This window comes from Anarhichas minor, unplaced genomic scaffold (genome assembly GCF_050575085.1).
Source record: "Anarhichas minor isolate MPS153535 unplaced genomic scaffold, ASM5057508v1 ptg000012l, whole genome shotgun sequence".
In the NCBI taxonomy this organism is placed as follows: domain Eukaryota; kingdom Metazoa; phylum Chordata; class Actinopteri; order Perciformes; family Anarhichadidae; genus Anarhichas; species Anarhichas minor.
In genome coordinates, this window is record NW_027466458.1 from 7,736,605 (window position 1) to 7,757,135 (window position 20,531).

General features: G+C 43.8%; 3 protein-coding genes across 3 annotated transcripts; 1 reads left to right on the top strand and 2 right to left on the bottom strand.

The window, feature by feature from the left end:
- Positions 1-142: 142 nt before the first annotated feature.
- On the bottom strand, positions 143-4,002 carry ntan1 (N-terminal asparagine amidase). Its single transcript, XM_076090629.1, has 10 exons — positions 3,773-4,002; positions 3,048-3,150; positions 2,699-2,764; positions 2,502-2,610; positions 2,338-2,411; positions 2,189-2,242; positions 2,048-2,101; positions 1,856-1,953; positions 1,514-1,627; positions 143-1,334 (listed from the first exon to the last, which is right to left on the bottom strand). Exons 1-10 carry the CDS (start codon positions 3,851-3,853, stop codon positions 1,170-1,172), a joined length of 918 nt encoding a protein of 305 aa, XP_075946744.1. The 5' UTR covers positions 3,854-4,002; the 3' UTR covers positions 143-1,169.
- Positions 4,003-4,194: 192 nt separating this feature from the next.
- LOC142948531 (putative ATP-dependent RNA helicase DDX5) lies at positions 4,195-11,896 on the top strand. Its single transcript, XM_076090616.1, has 13 exons — positions 4,195-4,449; positions 5,196-5,367; positions 5,637-5,733; positions 5,964-6,097; positions 6,339-6,404; positions 6,520-6,661; positions 6,901-7,061; positions 7,702-7,874; positions 7,986-8,096; positions 8,192-8,253; positions 8,437-8,496; positions 10,330-10,569; positions 10,655-11,896. Exons 1-13 carry the CDS (start codon positions 4,409-4,411, stop codon positions 11,185-11,187), a joined length of 1,992 nt encoding a protein of 663 aa, XP_075946731.1. The 5' UTR covers positions 4,195-4,408; the 3' UTR covers positions 11,188-11,896.
- A 50-nt stretch (positions 11,897-11,946) lies between these two features.
- On the bottom strand, positions 11,947-20,483 carry LOC142948532 (ADP-ribosylation factor-binding protein GGA1-like). Its single transcript, XM_076090618.1, has 17 exons — positions 20,371-20,483; positions 19,556-19,640; positions 19,149-19,224; positions 18,915-19,013; positions 18,602-18,725; positions 17,977-18,077; positions 17,738-17,818; positions 17,159-17,296; positions 16,971-17,052; positions 16,733-16,843; positions 16,488-16,616; positions 16,162-16,205; positions 15,790-15,971; positions 15,383-15,660; positions 15,096-15,265; positions 14,895-15,005; positions 11,947-14,770 (listed from the first exon to the last, which is right to left on the bottom strand). Exons 1-17 carry the CDS (start codon positions 20,414-20,416, stop codon positions 14,660-14,662), a joined length of 1,968 nt encoding a protein of 655 aa, XP_075946733.1. The 5' UTR covers positions 20,417-20,483; the 3' UTR covers positions 11,947-14,659.
- Positions 20,484-20,531: the final 48 nt, after the last annotated feature.

Sequence of the window (20,531 nt, forward strand, 5' to 3'; positions counted from 1 at the left end):
TATGTAGGTCAACAAATTACATAATAACATACATTATGTTATTATGTAATTTGAATGAAGTGCTGAACTAAAAAAAAAATAAAAAATGTCCCACCCTTTCAACTTCATCCACTCTGAACATAAACATGTGACCGTTTCATACTAGATTTGACCATTTACATTTATTTAGCAACATGTACGGTATGTTCACAAGTTGCACTGAGAGCTTTAAGCACCTTGCAATCTCCTGAACACAACTGATGAAAAGGCCTTATTACAACACTTGAAAATAAAAAAAAGACAAAGCAAAATCATATTGTTTGATAACAATCCACATCGTCCCTTGCAGATTACTCTACACATGCAGCGGAATGATGAAGTCAAATATATTCCATTGTCATCAGGAAGGTGCGTTTGTAGAGAAAAATAAACTTTGCTCAACTCTTTAACAATGCAGAGCGCAGCAGTTAGTGTTAAACTAAGTGCCAAAATAAACATATTTTTCATTGTCGTTGCAGCAAGTTGCAGCCACAGTTGGTCACGCTTTAGATCATTCATATGGTTTCACATTTTCCACCTAGTAAATACATATTGTGCATACATTTCCATGGCATACTTGACTTTAGTTTTAGATTGCAATACCTCCCAGAGTTAAAACTTGCTTGGGATCGGCCAGCTTTGACTTCCTGGCGACACAGTAACTGATAAACATATAAAGGCAAATAAATTAAGAAGTTGCTTGAGTGTACTGCTGTACGCTGAACGATGGATGCATGCAAGTTAGGAAGTGAATAGAAAAAAAATATGCTTTGGAAAAAGTGCAACCATAGTTTTGGGGCTAAAAAAAAAAAATTCAAAAAGGAAAAGTAGGACTTTAACCGTGACTTACTGCAACACAGCAGATGGTATACGCTGCAGACTTGACACCATCTCCAAATGAATTGTTACAGGCACTAACAGAACCACGTGTACCTTCTCTACTCTTTCCGCTGGACCAGCCAGATGAGTCTGGAGAGCCATTCAACATACACACAGCATGCTCCAGCCAGGGGCTACCTCCATGTTAAGACACAATGAACAAAATACAGACAATGGGTGGATGGGTCACAGTGTATCCATCAAGCTGAGAGGCAAAAAACAGTCAGGTTCCACGGAGAGGTCCAGTGAGAGATACGAGTAGAGCTCTATGACTAGACAGCCCTCTCCCAGTCCCCCCTCTCAGTCCTGTGGTAGAGCTGAGGCTGACCCCCGGGGAACAGGCTATCAGAGCTGGGGTGGTCTAACAGGAACTGGATGGTGGTCTTCATGTGCTGGACAAAGTGTGGCGGCTCAGCCAGCGGAGAGGTGGACAGGTACTGCGCAGGGGAGAGAAATACCAGAGTCAAAGTCTGCATCATGTCACTGCTGGACTGCTGCTTCACACTCATTTTGGGAGTTTTAAGAGGGCTTGAATGAACAATAGGGACAATAGGGACTTATAACAAAGGATGGGGCAGATTGTCTTTATAGGAGCAATACCTCCACATTCCTTTACCTTTAAAATTGTGTCATCATTTTGTGACAACCAGAAGGCAATATCCAAATTTGAAGACCACTTGCAAGGCCCGATTTTAACAAGCCCTCGACTTGAGTCATATATGTCTGCCATCTGCAAGAAGAAGAAGAAGAAAAACTTAAATTATATAAATGATCTTTGCATTGACATTGTGACCTTTTAAATTTACTGAATAAAACAATTACCAAAGTATCAATTCTAGGGGAAATCAGTATTCTTTTCTTGTTTATGATTATAAACAATAGTAAACAATAGTTAAACATGTGGCTATGAGTTTTTGGATGAATGTTTTTGTGCCATACTAAAATGTCCATAGAGTACCTGTCCCCCAGTGAAGGTCCTTGCCGATCGCAGCTCCTCTGCAGGTCCTTTATGATTGAATGACGAAGGGAACACTTCCCCCGTTTTAACATTTACACCTGTGCAGAAACAGACATATATATATAAACAATATACTAGAGGACACATGCCATGAAAGCATTGCTCTCACTCTGTAGCATATTCATCACTTACCTATTCCATACACTACAGGCCGGTGAGTTCCATCAACAACAATGTCATTCATTTCTACAAACAGAGAACAGAAGGGTAAACCGGACGAAGGCGTAACTGGTAGAATACTTGTAAACAACTGTAAATAAGTATCAAAGTTACCTGTGATGCAACATGTTTCCAGATGAATATCCTCTTTTAGTTTCTGGAACGCTGCTGTAAAGCAAAAAGAGTATTTTCACATGTTACGAAGCTTAACTGCTGCCAGCATAACATTAGAAGAAGACACAAGGCAATTTGAAAGACTATACCCAGTGTGTTGAGGCTGAGTTTATGGGATGTTTCTGACTCATCGTTGAATCCCCCGGCAAGATGGAGCTCAAGTCTGCATGATGATAAGCAAAGTAAAAGGAAATAAAGATCCCTGAACAGGATGTGCACTTTTATTACAGGTGTTTGTTTGTGTGATTCCTACCTGCCCTCCTTACTGCAGTTACTCAGTGACGTCACCGCCTTCACAAGGAGCGGGACCTCAGACCAGGTGCTGGAGCCGTCACAGTGAGCGAGGCAAACGGCTCCACTGCCTAAGACATAACAAAACATGCTCTTACCTAACTATACACACAGGCTAGAATAAGGCACACAATATGAATCCAATGAAAGGAATGTTACCGGTGTGTCGCAGCACAACCAGATGGCAGGTGGTGGCATCACCAGATCCAATGACTGAAACGCTGTCTGAGAGGTACAACAAAAGGCAGGTGTCGTCATTATGATGCTGAACGGTTCACCTAGAGTACGATCGAGGAATTAGACACCAACAAATGTTGTGGTTCTAGATTTCATACCAAACGGCCCAATCAAGAAAGAGTCAAAACATGTATTGTGGCTGAACTTACTGCATTAAAGACTACTCTCCTAAATAATAAGGGACTGTCACAATAACCTCTGTGTGTGTGAGCAGAGCAACACAAAGGGCTGATATTCAGATGATGTGTTCCCATCGTGAGGCTCTACTTACCGTCTGCTGGTGTTGTTGCAGCAAACTCTCTTTGTTGGACATACAACAGGCACTTTGGGTCGACATCAACAAGTGGCTTGGAGCTAAATGTTCTTGCATTTTCCTGTGACACAAAAGTAAAAAATAAATGTATTACTTTAAAAAAAAAAAACACCATGAGGCTATATTAATCATTAGTGTTACTTCAGAGTTAATAATAGACTGTAAACATTATTATTATTATTTGACAACAGAATTTAGTTAGATATTTGTCATAGAAAAGGAAAATGTAGCCCTATCTTTCAACAGATGAAAGAAACGACTCACTGAAATGTTAGAAGTGTAAAAACAATAAACGCCCCCTCTTTAAGTTAACGTCAAAACAATTCTCAATTAAGACCAGACAGAAGTTTAAAATATTGTCAATTAAGTCAGCCATCAGGTGTGTTGTATTACTATTTTATGTCTTATTTGGTCGTTTTTAATTTCATTTTAGGACACACACACGTAATTTATAATTCGCTAACGTTACACTTCTTTAGATGCAACAATCACATGATAGGTTGTTGTATTATCCTCGACTGATTATTGTCTGCCACCACATGTCACACCCAAATCCCGTTCATAAATCTAATAACTATGTCGCTTTATCGTTAACAGCCATTCTGTCATTAAACGATGAACCGATACTTACTGCTAACAGTATCTCAGTAAGCTACATTCAGCCACACTTTCATGAAACAAACCTGTAAATGTGGATATTTGTCGAACAGCTCCGCTGTCGAGCTTATGCGGTCAAGTCCTCTATTTTGAATTAGCAAAGGCATTTTCTTAAGGTCCACTTTAATGCCAGCTGCTAATCATGCAATTATAAAGACCGTAACTTCATATTTGATGGCTTACTATCTCATATTAAAACTACACATAACGCAGTAACTGAAAATCCAAATAATGGGAGGGAACTTCCTGAAGGCTTTCTTCTTCTACGGTTCCAGACTCGCAGTTTCTGACACAGCGCCACCAGTGCTGTTAAAAAGCACGCATGCGTACAAGAATCATATTCACGTATATTACTTAGGGAACATTTGTACGCAGTGTCCGTGCTACCGAAACGAAGCTACGTAGAAGTACTAGTTGAATGTACGTCGCCAAAGAGGGGAGAGACGGGAGGAGGGGTTAGTTTAGCCAACGTTACGTGTGACGCATACAAATAGTGTTTACCACATTCCGTATTTCTGCGTAGTTATCGGCTAATAGACACGTTTTGCGACCGAAAGTAACATTTTCTAACAGCGCACAACGCAAACAAACCGGTGGAAAACGTTAAAACTTAACCGCTACGTTACAAATATCGCGGAGAGAGTTTACTTGTTTTCGTCAACATGAGAGGGGGTTCCTCCTATGGCGACCGCGGACGTGACAGGTAACGTTAAGTTTGTTGTTCATATATGGAAATAAAACACACATATATATGTGTATATGTATATATATATATACACCACAGCATTCGTTGCATAATGTCGAGACGGCACAGGCAGTTTGACCCGGAGCCATGGCAGTATTCTCTCAAACAACGCAACACTGAAGTAGTGAGGCGCAAACCTGCTGAAGGCCTCTCTCCAGGTTGTAGTCGCTTCCACTAAACACTGCACCGGGTAAAGGTCGTGTTGACACCAGAGTCTGTTGGCTGGAGCACAAACGTTTACTCGTTTGTTTCTTATGTTCCACATTAAGCATAATTATCAATTATATGGTTATGGTGAACCCTCCGGACTATAATAATATTACTGTCACCTAAAACACGCAGCTGAAGATCATCACACTAAATTGGTTTTACAATTTCTGTGACGTTTATGTACCTAATCCGGACATTTTAACTCATAAACTGGACATTATAATTTACAAATGCAAATTAGTAGGTCTAATTGATATGTGCAGTACATAACCTGACGTTGGTTACAGACAAACTTAATATATAGAAATCATCACTACATGATCTCTTTGGTGACAATAGTAAATGCAGTGTTGACACGCAACCTGCTGACAGTTAGTTATTGGTATGATGTAAGCAACCGTGTCAACTGTAGAGCACATTTCTGGAGGCAATGCCTTGCTCATTACCCAGTGCTCTTATCTCTCTCTCGCTCTCTCTCTCTCTCTCTCTCTCAGGCCACGGTTTGGGGGCATGAGCAGTGGGGGGGGGGGTCGCAATGGACCCCCACCTATGAAGTTTGGGAATCCAGGTGAGCGTCTCCGCAAGAAGAAATGGAACTTGGACGAGCTTCCGAAATTTGAGAAGAACTTCTATTCTGAACACCCGGAGGTCCTACACATGAGTCAGGTAAATTGTTATATTTTTACTCTCGCACGCACAAACAATGAATCATAAAACATACATGGAAAGTGACAGAGTTACGCATATTTCAATGCCCGTCATTTAAAATGAGTTCGATCATATATCATCATATGTGTTGTAATTGCAGACTATTTGCAAACAATAACACATTTAAACCGAATATAATGTCTCCTCATAATCATACTTCTTTGCTGAATCAGAGTAGTTTCTCACCATGTCCGAATGTCTGTTTCCTCTTTCTCTGTTATATGTAGCATGATACGGAAGAATTTCGCAGAAAGAAGGAGATCACCGTCAGAGGCACTGGCTGTCCAAAGGCGATCCCTGCTTTTCACCAGGCGCAGTTTCCCCGTTAGTAAACCGTCCAATACTCAAACTATAATGTCTGTACGTATAGGTCTAAATGTGTAGGTCTAAATGACCTGTTGCAGTGTTAACAAAATGTGTCTAACAAGGACTCGTGGTATGTTTACAAGAAGAATATATCGATTGATAGTGTTCGGGATTGTGCTGTGGATGGAAAGTCTGAAAGATGGAAACCAAAGAAAGAGTCCAGAGTGTAACTGTCTTTCTTCTGGCAGAACATGTGATGGATGTGCTGATGCATCTGAACTTCAAGGAGCCAACAGCAATCCAGTCTCAGGGCTTCCCTGTGGCCCTGAGTGGGAGGGACATGGTGGGGATCGCACAGACGGGCTCCGGAAAGACACTGGCTGTAAGGCTGCCTGGCCATCATCCTGCATGATGACGACATCTAGTTATAAAAAGCTTATTCATGTAGTTCTGGTATCCCTGGCTGCACGAGTGGTTGTTGCATGAGGCCCAATGTTTAATTCAGTCTTAAAAAAAACGTGTTTTTAGAAAGGATTCCTAGGAGAAAGGATGAGTTGGTTTGCTTGATTTCCTTGTATCCAAGTATTTACTTGCCGTTTGTCTTTATTTTTATTTCCCTGCAGTATCTTCTTCCTTCTATTGTGCACATCAACCACCAGCCTTACCTGGAGAGGGGAGATGGTCCAATTGTGAGTGCAAATTACACTTGTGTTACGTTAGATAGTGGTTTGTTTAAAGCATACAGTGTGGGTGTACAATCAGCCTGCAAAACCTTCCTCAATCCTCTTTGACCGCTCTTCATAGTGTCTGGTGTTGGCCCCAACGAGAGAGCTGGCTCAACAGGTTCAACACGTCGCTTACGAGTACGGCAGGGCGTCCCGTATCAAAAGCACCTGCGTCTATGGCGGAGCACCCAAAGGACCACAGATTCGAGACCTCGAGAGAGGTGGGTGTGGTTGTAGACGGGCACGTGCTGTAGATGATTCAAAATAGTTCAGAAATCATCTTCAACATATACGTACTTGTGTATTTACGAGTACTTTCCAAGCTTGATAAAGTTGAACAAAATATTTAATTAATGAAAAAACACAGAGCTGTATCCTGAACACACACACACACACGCTTGAGCATCTAATAATAATAATGTGTGTTGTTTTAAACTATGTTGATCTTGTATGACTGTAGGTGTTGAGATAGTTATCGCCACACCTGGTCGCCTCATTGACTTCCTGGAGAGTGGGAAAACAAACCTGCGGCGCTGCACCTACCTGGTGCTGGACGAGGCCGACCGCATGCTGGACATGGGCTTTGAGCCGCAGATACGCAAGATAGTCGAACAAATCAGGGTGAGCTCAGTTCAGACTGCTGATCTAAAATGATCACCGTGACTTATTAATATAAAAGTATTTTAAGTTAAATCATTTGCATGCTCTCTGTCTGTCTGTCTCTCTGTCTCTGTGTCTGTCTGTCTCTGTCTCTCTCTGTCTGTCTGTCTCTCTGTCTGTCTCTGTGTCTGTCTCTCTCCGTCTCTCTCTCTCTCCGTCTCTGTCTCTCTCCGTGTCTGTCTGTCTCTCTCTCTGTGTCTGTCTCTCTCTCTCTCTGTGTCTGTCTCTCTCTCTCTCTGTGTCTGTCTCTCTCTCTCTGTGTCTGTCTCTCTCTCTCTGTGTCTGTCTCTCTCTCTCTGTGTCTGTCTCTCTCTCTCCATCTCTACGTCTCTCTCTCTCTCTCCATCTCTGTCTCTCTCTCTCCATCTCTACGTCTGTCTCTCTCTCTCTCTCTCTACGTCTGTCTCTCTCTCTCTCTGTCTGTCTGTCTGTCTCTCTCTCTGCGTCCGTCTGTCTGTCTGTCTCTCTCTCTCTGCGTCCGTCTGTCTGTCTGTCTGTCTCTCTCTCTCTCTCTCTCTCTCTCTCTGTGTCTGTCTCTCTCTCTCCATCTCTGTCTCTCTCTCTGTGTATGTCTCTCTCTCTGTGTCTGTCTGTCTCTCAGCCTGATAGACAGACTCTGATGTGGAGCGCAACCTGGCCGAAGGATGTTCGGCAGCTTGCCGAGGACTTCCTGAAGGACCACGTCCAGATTAACATTGGCGCTCTGGAGCTCAGTGCCAACCACAACATCCTGCAGATAGTTGACGTCTGCATGGACTCTGAAAAGGACCAGAAGTAAGTGACGAGACACGTGACCTTAAATGACGTTATGTCATGAGTATCTCATCAGCTGCTATAATAGTGTTACAGAACACAAGCTTATCCTCTCACACTCCCCGTCTGCAGACTGTTTCAGCTGATGGAGGAGATAATGGCCGAGAAAGAGAACAAAACCATCATCTTTGTGGAGACGAAGAAGCGTTGTGATGAGCTCACCAGGAGGATGAGGAGGGAAGGGTGAGAAATGACTGTGATGACTTTAGTATTAGGATGAATTATCATCAATATTTGACAGACAGAAGCTAATCTTCATTGTGTGTTTCTTTGTCCAGATGGCCAGCCATGTGTATCCATGGAGACAAGAGCCAGCCAGAGAGAGACTGGGTCCTTGTTGGTAAGAATAACTGTAACGCAGTAATACTGCTTCCCTCCGTTGTTCATATATCATCTCACAACGACTGCTCTTCAACCGGTGAAGGCACTAGTTTTCATGTTAGTCGTTTACTGTCGCCTGCGTTGAGTGAGTGGAGAGGACTTCCTTGTCTAGTTCCTCCTAACATTGTGTTTTGTCCTACAGAATTCCGGAGTGGTAAAGCTCCGATACTGATCGCTACCGACGTGGCCTCTCGTGGTCTGGGTATGTCTGCTCACATGCACAGTTAAAGCTGCACAATCTCTCACATGATTGTCTGTTTGCTCATTCTTTCAGCATTCTTCTGTGAATTATATATATTTTTTCCCCTATAATTAATAGTAAGTGTATTTCACACTTATGGAGTAACACTCACCAGAGTTAATCTGACTATTTGACCGATAGGTAAGTATGCTACAGATGAGACAAGCTATATCTGGCAAAGTCTGCCAATGAAACGGGGTAAAAACAAAATGCATTTCTCATTCAGATTAAATGTATGATTATCTGCCTTTGACTATTGTCTGGTTGATATTATGACAGTTAGTTTTTTATAATGGGTATCGCACTCTGTATCGCACTCCCTCACTATTACAACCCGACAGTTTAACGTAAGCCTAGTGCGGAGGCTGCAGGCCTGCTGGGTTTACAGTCTGTGTCTTGTTCCTTACAAAGCTTCCTCTTTGGCACCGTGTGAGCCAGATGCTGCTGCTGCACACCTTTTCTTCTCCTTTATAGTGGCAGTACAAATTTTAAAGAAGATGCTGCTCATATGACCCGTTCTTCCACATATTCAATCATAAATTGTATTGCATAGTGAATCTTTTCTTCACTGATATGATTCATTTGAGTAGGACAGCGTCAGCTGAATTGTCAGGAAGGCTGTGATGGCGATCTAATTTGTTGGCAGGATAAATGTGAGAAGGGGGGATGAGTAAAGTGACTTTGACTTGCTAAGATCCCTATGACCGTATCCTTGTTCTTTTTTCCCCTCTTCTCCTCCCAGGGTTTGGCAGCACACGGCAGCTGTAACAGTCTGCGCTGCTGTCCCTTCCCCGTCAGTCACGCTAAAGTAGAAGCTCCGCTAGTTTTAGAGGGGTTAAAGCCCTCTTATTCCTCTTGGGTAACTAAGATCCCCCTGCCCAGTATTGTCAGAGTTTTAAATCCAACGAGCCTGCCTTGGGAGAAGCCTGAGGTTCCTGTATGTCTGCCCAACGGTCCGTCCCGAAAAGCAGACAGACAGGGGAGAGAGAGTTAGATGGGCTCGTCTGGATCCAGTCCTGGCCAGGGTCTGAGGAGGGTCCTGCCATGCAGTTGCGTGTGTTTAACGGTTCTGCTCCCGTCTGACCTTGCTGGTGAGGGATGAATCCTGTCTCCCTCCCCCTCAGCCCCTCACTATAAACCAGGACTGATCAGGGGGAATTCACTACCTTTGTAAAAACGACATGACGGGGGTAAGTACCTCACCGCCCCTTTCTCTTAACTCCTCCATGAGCTCACCATACATTCAGGTACTTCCATCGTGCTCACATTGTAGTCAAAAGAAGAGCACAGTTTTAATCGGGCACATGGTCACTCTGTTATTCAGTAGGTCTCGCTTGGTGAAATGACCTCCCGCTGTCATGATGGAGGGGAAAAGGTGCTGTCAAAGCCCCACGTCTTATGTAATACCAAACAGCCTCCAATTGTCACACATGTTGACCAGTACTCATATCGATGTGAAGATTATGAAGCCTGAACATCACTTCTGTACAGCTTGGTGTCAAAAACCTGAAGTCAACTTCAGATGTAACTGTATGTAGGATTTAAACTAGTTATAATGGTGGTTAACTGAAATGAATATTTGGATTTGTGGATTTTTTTTCTGGGTGATAAAGCAGGTAAGTTACTCTCTTTGTTTAGATTTTTGTTAACAATAAATACATTTTACATACAAACCATCAGCTCTTTTATTGGTAGAATGATGACTGTTTTCTCCAGAAGCTCCCCCCCCCGTGACATTATCACATCTCTTCCCTTTCCTCCATGCTATCAAACCAATTGCTCTTTATCCAAAAGATGTGGAAGATATCAAGTTCGTCATCAACTATGACTATCCCAACTCCTCTGAGGACTACGTCCACCGTATTGGACGTACGGCCCGCAGTTCCAACAAGGGGACCGCCTACACCTTCTTCACCCCGGGGAACTTGCGGCAGGCCCGAGACCTGGTCCGGGTGCTGGCGGAGGCCCGGCAGGCCATCAACCCGAAACTGCTTCAGTTCGTGGAGTCGGGGCGTGGTGGAGGAGGAGGAGGCGGTAAGAACAACTTGGTACATCCCGGTCCGTCATGCTGTCAAATGGGACGTAATAATTTTGACTTTACGTTTGTTGTTTGTTACAGGTGGCAGAATGCGCTACCGTGGCAGCAGCTCCAGCTACTCTAACAACATGTACCAGCAGGGGGGGTGTGATCGCCGCATGCACGCCGGTGGTGGTGGTGGTGGTGGTGGTGGTGGCGGTGGTGGTGGCGGCGGTGGTGGTGGTGGCAGCGGCAAAGACAGCCGCAGTAGCTACGGCCGCAACGACCGTGATGGAGACCGCTCCACTTCCTCTTACAGGGGCAGAGGCCGGGATCAGGGGAATAGCCACAACTCGGGCTCAGATCAGTACCAGAGTTACAGTGGCAGCGGGGGTTACAACTCCCGCAACGGAGGCCAGGTCAGCGGAGGTCAGGAGAAGTCCAGCCAGCCGCAGGGTCAGTTTGGCCAGCCTCCTCCTTCTCATCCTCCTTCATTATCAGGGGGGTTCCCGCCTCTGATGACTCAGCCGTTTGCCCAACAACAGCAAACGGTCATGGGCTTCATGGGGCAACCGGCGTACCCTTTTGGTTCTCCACCCCCTCCTCCTCCGGGCCCTCCACCTCCCAGGAAGTAGAATTACGAGCAGGAAGCACCGAGTTAATTTGCGCTACTTAGTGTGTTCGAAGAGTAATTTTAGCTTTTACTCTCCAACTCTTTCCTTCTCCAGGAGTTAAGGGCTTATATCTCTCAATTGTGTAATACTTTTTTGATACAAGTAAACCTAAAACTTTTACCTTTCTTTCCAACCTTAACTCAACCGTGTACCATGGAACACGTTTCTTGTTTTTTGTCCCTCTCCAGTTTAAGCTGCGTCGGGACTAGATTACAATGAAAACTAGCCTCAGTGGTACGTGGTGGAAAGTGCTGCTTATGGGAATGTTTGATTTCTAGTATCCACCGTCTCAGTCCGGAGTCATGTCTCGCTCTCTGCTTTTATTAAAGCTAGACATTTTTTACCCTTTTTGTTTAAGGTTTTGACTGTCATATTTTGGGTTGTTCTTCTAAACACAGAAGCAGTGCATCCAAGTTGTGAATCTTATTCCATAGTTTTGATAACGTGCAACCACAATTATTTTTTGTTACGTTTTCTCTATTTCCTTGTTCCTTAAGCAAGACGTGTGTTTCTATGTACTTGTAACTGTTGACTCCCATGTTGATTTAATAAGCAGATCAGCTGATGCAGACCTGTTTTCTGATGGATTGTGAACTAGATTACAGTTTGTTGCTTAGTTTTCTTTCATTCATCTATTTTTTTCTTCATAAATAAAAAAGAATCAAAACAGTATTTTCTACTCTGAAAGTTATTGGTGAAATTATTTATACATCCGGTAGATTTGCCATACAAATGACTTTATTTGCCTTAAATACACATTTGTAGTACATTCTCAATTTGTATCCAGCAGTATGTACATGTATGTAAATATACATCATGGCATGAAGCTTTTATTTACATTGGGAGCACAAATGGAAAAGACACATATACTGTAAGTAGAGGCCTTGTTACTTTTAGTTGTGTAACAATCTTAAACATTTGGACCCAATTTAGTTGGACTCACGTTGGGTTTTATGTGATGTGTCTAGTTCCTTTAGTTGTTTTTCTTCTTGCCAGTCAAAATGAATGTCGGAGGTCCAGTCTGATGATGCACTTGAAAGGACAACAGGTTTGCATGCACAGTGCTTGTTCATGACTTTCTGCAGTGTAGAGGTTATGAAGTATCTCAGTAAAAGAGGACGGGGATTTGTATCTGTAATAGGTTTTGTAAAGGAGCTCTGCAATAACTCGTTACTTTGTCGCGTACCCCTAAATGCACCTCAATGAATACTACACCGAGGCATGAAATGGCTACAAGACGAGTGCCCCGTCTCATGTCTCAGGCAATTCTTTTAGGTCGTGGGAACGGTGCGATAGCTGGTTGTGTAACTGTAATCTATCAGTGCAGACAGGGATGACAAATCACAGGTGAGTTAATACCTTCAGACCAAGAAATCTGTTAAAAAGGAAGAGCCATCGTCTCTGTCATCTCCACAGACTGCAACATTTAGAATTGATCATCTGATTTGTGCTACTGCAGTCAAATAATGGGCCGCTATTCATCCTAAAGAGGAAAATGCAATAAACTTGTAGGCAATGACTAAAGGCAAATATGTGCATGTGTGAACAAGATAAACCTGTTACAGTCCCCTCAATGCATAGTTCACAATAAGTCGTGCATTGTTCATAATTTGCAATCAGCTTGAGCAACGGAGGACTGAAAGGTGCTGACTGAGGCTACTGTTTGTCTCATTATTGCTCTCTTCTTTAAGTCCTGGACAGGTTAGCGGTGGAGCTGTAAGTAAATGAAATGTCTCCTTCACAGTGTTGTGAAACAGCCCATCACTATGATTAATGGCACTGTGAGATGATCCACCATGAGAAATGCAACACCTGAACCGAATCAATATCACTCAGTTGGTAATTCTGAAAGTGATCCCTCGTATCATGAACTGAACCTTCAGCTCTGTTGTAGTTACACACATTTTGAGTTTCACAATCATATTCCTCAGGTGGAACCAGTCTGCCTCCAATCTCATTTTATTTGACTCTTTATGACACTTAGTGCTCCAATCAACTCAATGGCCGTGGTTATAAGGACGGTTCTGTAACATCATTAGATGCGTCACGGACGTGGACGTATGAAAACAGAAACAAAGATCAAACTAGTCATCTGGATACATATATGTACAAGAGCAAATGAAAATCAACCGTTTGATCTCAGGCACGTGTGGTAGAATCAAACCGTGTGTACGCAACGTCAACGCAGGACTTCACGTGTCCCTCTTTGGGTCGATCAACAGTAGAAAGGCAGCAAATGAGAAAAGACAATGTATTGTGATATGGAATGGGTTCATGTGCAAAATAAAACAAAATAAGTGCATGATAGTTCATGTTGTGTAAAATAACTCAAAACTAAAATTCTGAGTGAAACATAAAAAGTGTCCCAATCGTTCAAAAATAAAGAAAAGTGCAGAAATGAAAAGCTAAATTTCAGTATTTTAACAGGCAGATGTTTCGTACCCTTCCTTCGTAGTCCTTCACAGAAGACATTTTGACAACTTATTAAACACCTGTGCTCCTGTGACAAGTCTGCTGCTTGTCACAGCGTAGACAACATAAATATTAAAACCAAAGCAATACTTAAAAACTGTACCACTTCCTCATGTATGCTACCAGGAGATACCGTCTCCACTGAACAGAAGGGAAAAGCACTTCAACAATTTCAAAGTGATCATTCAATTTAGTTTCATCTTTTCCAGATGCAACTCAAGTGATTTGCTAAAAGTTTAGCAAGCTAGCATCCGACTATTACACCCACTGAAGCTGCTCTTCCTTCAACACCGATGAAGTGCCGACACAATTCATTCATCATTTGATAGGAAATTAATTCAAATTCTGATAATCAAGTTATTTATCAGGTAAAAATATAAACTACTCCAGATCATAGGGTGACTACATCGAGTGTTTTGGCTGTTGGTCAGACTGTAAACATCACTTTAAGCATGTAACCGACTAAGTTTAACTGAAAAGTATTATTGATGCACCGAAAGAAAATAATGATTTGTTTCAACCCTACTCTGACCACCGGACACACAAACTGTGACAACACTCTGAATGTGGGACATCTTTGCTCATGCTGTCCAAAGTAAGGAATGCATTAGACACTTGCTTTACAGTTGAGAAATAATGTGAGACATTTCTAATTCCCAAAAGTCACTGCATTGAATCAATGTTTTGCATTGGAATGATTGTTGGAAGAAGAAAGAAAATTCTACAGTACGAAACACAGGAACGCGGAGATGATTGAAAAAGGACAGGAAGGCGCGAAGGAAGGCACAAGGTAGAAGCTGGTTCCCACAACTGGTCTCGCGTCAGTTTGTATTACCAAACCACAGTCTGAAACCACTGAAGTGTAAAGAGGCAGTCTCATCTCGAGCCAGTGAAGAGGGACAACTTCGACCTAAATCTAAAGGAAGCAGCAGATCAGATGACAGGAGGCTGGTTCTTCTCCCTACAGGTTCCCCCAGGTGTTTGGAGGCGGGAACTGGTCCACGTCGCCAGATTCATCGTGACATTTGTCGCCCAGGTTAAAGGTCAGCTTGTACCGCAAACGCACTTTTTCCTGAAACACAAGAGGAAAAAAAACATCAGTTTCCTTGGAAACAAAGAAAAAACGTCTCAGCTTACGTTCAGTGTTCATCACCAAAATGCAATGGGGGGGGGGGGGGGGGGGGGGGGAAGAGCACCTTGTGAGGGTTAGCCAACAGCAGGATCTGTGTGATGGCGGCTGGAGGCAGGATGGGATTGAAGGCTGCGAGCTCGGTGCTAGAGGGAGGCTGCAGCTTTACTTTCATCACCTATCGGCACATCCACACAAACATCACAATACGCACGAATAATACTTCAGTCGAGAAGACGTCGTTTCCACCAGATTGCCCTAAACCGACCTTTGGTACAGCTGCCTGAAAGCGGATGTTGGCGACAGGAATGGGGGCCGAGGACAGCATGGAGATGATCACCACCAGCACGTCAGACCGTGACGGAGGACAGTCGCGGGCAAAGGTGAACAAAACACGGAGGCTGTGTTTGTCGAATACAGTCACTGGTAATAAACTGCCTGAAATATATGTGCAGACAAAAATAGAACATGATGCAGAGAAATAAAAGCGAGAAAACTGCACATATGACCAGACCAGGCGTCACTGTTGGGCCCGGGCTTTCTGCTCATGCTTACTAGGTTTGATTGCTTCCAGAGGCACCGTGACGTCAGATAGAGAGATGTTGTCATAGGGGTCAGTAGCAGCCGATGAGCCTCTCTCTGCAGCTGCGAGACTGAGATTGGAGAGGAGGAGAGCGTCCGGCTGCTCTGAATGGACAGCCAATGTGGGCCCCGGAGGAGGAGCGGGACCAGCGGAGAGGATGGTGGTTCCATTAGGAGCCGGTCTAGAGCTGGCGCTGCACTGGCTCTGCAGATCTCGTAAGGAGACTCTGGATCGAGGTTGGAGCTTATCCCTAGATGTTGAGGAACATGTTATTCAGGGCTATGAAGGGTTAGTGCATCAGACACAGACATACTTCCTTTTGTCAAACAATGAAGAACTTTAAAAAGGTTATTCATTCCATCTACTCCAGTTTATTTACCATTTGACCTGCTGGCTCTGTGGGGGTAAGGACTGCTGTAACAATGTCTTCCCCAACATCTCCAGCTCTTCCATGGGTTTAGGAGGAGCAGTGCCCCCCCCTGCTGGTGCAGCTTGTGGTGTTTGGACCACAGCTGGTTGCAACACTGCAGCAGGGACAGATGATTCTGTGCCATCAGAGGACTGAGAGAACAAACGGAGGGTTTGAATTTGCCTTTCAAAGAGTTCATGAGAAGATGGAGATGATTGAAAATGAAATCAGTAGAAGTATCTAACGCCGTACGTTTTTGCTGAGTTATTTTTAGTCAGACATTTGAATTTGACATATAATGGCTTCAATGTGAGCAGGACGGTATTATCTTTCAAACTGCACCTGGAAATTGTTCTGAGAGTCGAGGTTTTCAGTTACATTCAGTCCTAGGAAATAAGAGACAACAAAGGTAAACTCAAACAAACCCCGAATACAATATCACGTTAGAAGCAAGACAAGAGTCGTGAATGTTTCTAGTGAAGCTGTGAATGTGTGGAGCTCTTTTTGTTGGTCGAGGCAGATGTGGCCTGCCTCTGAGGATGCTGCTTCAGCCAACAGGAGGACCACACACCGAGCTCACTCTGCTGACAGTTTTTGGCTCGTTACAAAGTTAAGCGTAGTAATCTACCTTTGCGTTTACGAGCCAGATGAGTTTATTTTGTGCTTACCTAGTGACATGAGCTCATCATCCAAGAGGCTGATGCCCATGTTCTGAGTCAGGCTCTGGAGGCTGGAGGGCCCCGTGTTGGCTGACGCGTTAAGTCCCATCAAGTCTACGAGTGCTGAGCTACTGCTGCCTGTTTTGGACAGAGGAAGCACATCTGTGATCTTATAGTCTACAGACGTGTTTGGAGAATTTGTTGATCGAGCTTAGCAAACACGGATAGAAGCCAAATCACACGCAGGCACCTACCTGGTTGTGAGGGCGAGGTTAAGCCATCCTTTGACACATCCTCTCCTTTTACCAGCTGCCTGTACAGGTTGATGACCTGAGTCAGCTTGTCATTGGCCTGCAGGATATCGGCTAGAAGAAGAGAAAAGGCTCAAGAGCAACACCGACCTGGTTTCACGCTTTGAAAATGGGCCTGAACTGCTTATTCTGCCTTTTCTAATACGACACACTGTCAAAGTCATGAGGTCAGCGACCTTACCTAAAGCATCGTCACTATCCTCCGTATCACTCGCCAACCGGAATAGTGTAGGCCTCATCTTCTCACAGCGCTGGTAAAGATCCTGTGAACGGACACATGTTAAAAAACACTGAAACCACACCTGCAGTGGGCGGCACAAGCAGAATGACGAGACTGTAGCTGCAGCTAATGTGCTGAGCCGTGCTAACCTTAATGAGCTCCTGGTTGCTCTGGGAGCAGCTCTCCTTGCTGTAGCCCTCCAGCAACTGGCTCAGCAGGCTGACACTCTCCTTCACCTCCTGGATGGCGTTCAATCGCTTCGATACCTTCTCGACACGCTTTTGGTCCTGGGAAAAAAAGAAAAAGGGGCGATAGGATCTCACAATGAGTCACGAGTCAATATAACGTATAATGGTAATAAAAAGCTATATTACAGTTTAGGAATATACCTATACTATTATAGTATTCAACCAAATGTGTTCAACATCAGAGAAACAAGTTTCACTTTAATAAATTCTTACTTGTGTTTCTGGATTAAAACCTGGATTATTAATTGGATATTCAGTTTTTCACATCTGCTGTCAATGTTGAAGTAGATTGAGGTCATAACTCATAAAGCATTAAACACTACGATAATCCCCCAAACAATTGTTGAAAAGGCCTTGAAATTAATATCCGGGTGCATTAATGTTATCATGAGACATAATGTCGCGTTTCTTTTGTGCAAACGGTGGAAAAACATGTCAGACCACATACTGTACAGCACATAAACAACACCAGTGACTCACCTCCTGGACCATTTCCTTAATGAGCTTGTTTGCTGCTCTCAGATCTTCTTGGTGGCTGCTGTTCAATAAGCGAGACAGCATCTACACAAACAGGATAGGACAAAAGAGGGAGAGGAAGAGCACTTTGTAAACTGTTGGTTCCTTGAGGATTTTCCCAGGAGTTAAACTTCAGAACATTTATTTTAGAAATTCTTTTGAAACCCTGTTCAAATTGATGGGTGCTTGGTCGTCACTCATACCTTGGATTTCTCCTCATCCTCAAAGAGGACATTTTTGTCTCTGGGTGGAGGAGGTGGGAGGGGCTTGTCATCAGGAAGCTCAGGATCCAGCTTGACAATGCCTGGAAGAGCGCCAGGACACCTATTAATCTCACATGTAAACAGCTCGGGTCACGTCTGGGTCATCCGGGTCACCGCCGGCTCAGAGTCCTCTCCGTGACACATGTGCGATACTGGTGCTATGACATTGTTCTTGACACTTCTTTTAGATAAAGAGTCAGATGCATTCTGTCAAAATGATTCACAAACCAACACACTACAGATATGGTTCTTACACACCATGTAGATCACACTACATTCAACTAAGCATGACTAAGGACATTCGTCTCATGTTTGTGGCTCATCACCATAAAAAGGAGAAGCGACACTGCCTTGTACAAAACACTGTTTGTTAATACAAGGAAAATATCAGGAACCAAAAAAACGCATTCATAAACCTCCTTCTCCAGCGCCTGATCGCCCAGCACTTGTGTTCTGGTGGTGGGAGGAAACGTGCAACATGCAAACATCACACAGAAAGGCCCCGAGTGGGGATTGAACAGTGCTAACCACTCGTCATGTTCTCTTCTTGTCCTGAAGCGCTCACCCTGTTTTTTCAGCATCTGATAGGCGTCTGCTATCTTGGTCTCATCGGGCATCCTCACTGTCCAGCTGTACATGATTTCTAACACCTTCTTCTTCACTGGCTCTGGAGCCCGGGCACCCAAATACTGCAGAAAAGAGCAAATTCATGTTTTAATTGTTAATGTAAAATGTGTTTATGCTTGAACAACAACTGGATAGATAATCCGATTCCCGTAAGGTTTTCCTGAACACTAACAAACTGCTTCCACTGGTTCACAAAATAATTACATTTGCAGCCAAACAGGTATGTCGGCATGAAAGACTGGGACCATTACCTTCGGTGACACCACTTTGATGAGCTCATTGAGAAAGCGAAACTTTCCCACCTCACTGTGAAATCGCTTTCCACAGTTCTTCATGCACGTCTCCAGAACCTGGGAATTGTGTAATTGTTTGTTTTTACATTTGTACAGACAAAGCCTCCACAAAAAACAACCTTCACTGTAATAAAACAATGACAAGTGGCTTCCAATGTGGCGTTCTGCAGACCGTTACACGTGTTAGCTTACCATTAGCGCTTGCATAGCCTCCCACTCCTGAGGAGACTGGATTTTGTGGGCCAGAAGTCTGGTTGCAAGCTGGGGACTGATAGAGAACAACATGCAACTGTCAATGCAACACAGCAATTTAAAACATGCCATAACAAACACTTTGTACAAACACGGAGACATTAATTGGCGAGTGTGAAGCAAAACACCCGTGGCATAATTATGTGACTGGTCTGACGTCTTTCATGTTGTGATGAAATATGATGTAGCTTGTATGACGTTTTCTTCGGAGCTGTGAAACTGGATTAAACCAAGTTGTTAGTAGATCAACCACCACTGGCACAGTGCCGATTTGAGTCTGCATTTTGTACACGGTGCTTAACAAATATGTACTCTGAAATGGTGTAGTGTGTTTATCATCATCTCACCCTTCTGGTTCATCGTTGAGCTGATCACAAAAGCCCTTGACATTGTCCCAGTCGGTCTCCTTGTTCAACGGGTTGGTGGCCTTGTCTGTGCAAAATGAAAATGCATTTTATAAATTCTGCATCTGCTATGTTTCACAACTCTAACACTGCTGCGTTGTGTCGGATCGTTCAGTGTGAAGTCTGTCAAACGTCTCGTGACAATTCACATTGTGGCATTTTACAGCCGCACATTTGAGAGTCGAGTCTGACTAAACGCCTCTCAGCAGCTGTAGCCTCTGGCTGTTTGCTAAATGTATGAGTTCTGTGGTTTGGAGCAGCTGAAAAGAGTTGGTAAGTCGTGTGGCTGAATCCTGTCACGTTAACCGGTTAAATCAGACGCATAGTACCGTCATGGTTCCTGGTTTTGGGTTCGTTCAACTGGCTTGTTTTGGCCAGGAACCCGTCAGCAGCTAACTAGCTGATGTTAGCAATCAAATGGACGTTTGAATTAATTGAGCGTTAATCATCATATTCGTGTGACATCACTAACCTCGACATGTCAACAGTAAACATAATATGAGCTCAGAATACCTCGCCTCACAGCAGATGTGTTAACAGTTACAATATCTTACTGAGTTTGTTCCCTATCGACAACTGCACTTTTTAATTTGATGACATTCGCTCTCTAGATTCTCAAATAAATATCTTCCCTCCGGAAAGTGCTATGGCCGACAGTAACACATTTAGACTGACAACATGTATCCGGGTCCCTTAAAGCGGACTGGCTATCGCTGTTCGTCCAGAAGTTCATCTGATTGTACAGTATAACGACTTACTGATGCGAGACTGGAGGGTCGCCTCATCCGGAGGCGCCGCCGCCATCTTTCGCGAATTCTAAACAAGTGGCCACTATCGCGAGACTTTGTAACATCTCGCGTAGGGAGCAGTTGGAAAAACGGCCCTGGAGCTCCCCGCGTGGCCGCAAGGCGAAACAACA

What these genes read in the sequence shown, in the direction of transcription:
- ntan1 (XM_076090629.1), bottom strand. Translation starts at nt 3,853, where the DNA reads ATGCCTTTGCTAATTCAAAATAGAGGACTTGACCGCATAAGCTCGACA. An exon ending in GCCTGTAGTGTATGGAATAG is followed by an intron (nt 1,954 to 2,047) that starts GTAAGTGATGAA and finishes GTTTCTGCACAG; the next exon opens with GTGTAAATGTTAAAACGGGG. An exon ending in GGACCTTCACTGGGGGACAG is followed by an intron (nt 1,628 to 1,855) that starts GTACTCTATGGA and finishes TTCTTCTTGCAG; the next exon opens with ATGGCAGACATATATGACTC.
- LOC142948531 (XM_076090616.1), top strand. Translation starts at nt 4,409, where the DNA reads ATGAGAGGGGGTTCCTCCTATGGCGACCGCGGACGTGACAG. An exon ending in AGGTCCTACACATGAGTCAG is followed by an intron (nt 5,368 to 5,636) that starts GTAAATTGTTAT and finishes TGTTATATGTAG; the next exon opens with CATGATACGGAAGAATTTCG. An exon ending in TCACCAGGCGCAGTTTCCCC is followed by an intron (nt 5,734 to 5,963) that starts GTTAGTAAACCG and finishes TTCTTCTGGCAG; the next exon opens with AACATGTGATGGATGTGCTG.
- LOC142948532 (XM_076090618.1), bottom strand. Translation starts at nt 20,416, where the DNA reads ATGGCGGCGGCGCCTCCGGATGAGGCGACCCTCCAGTCTCGCATCA. An exon ending in TTAAGGAAATGGTCCAGGAG is followed by an intron (nt 17,297 to 17,737) that starts GTGAGTCACTGG and finishes TTTTTTTCCCAG; the next exon opens with GACCAAAAGCGTGTCGAGAA. An exon ending in TGATGAGCTCATGTCACTAG is followed by an intron (nt 16,206 to 16,487) that starts GTAAGCACAAAA and finishes CTTATTTCCTAG; the next exon opens with GACTGAATGTAACTGAAAAC.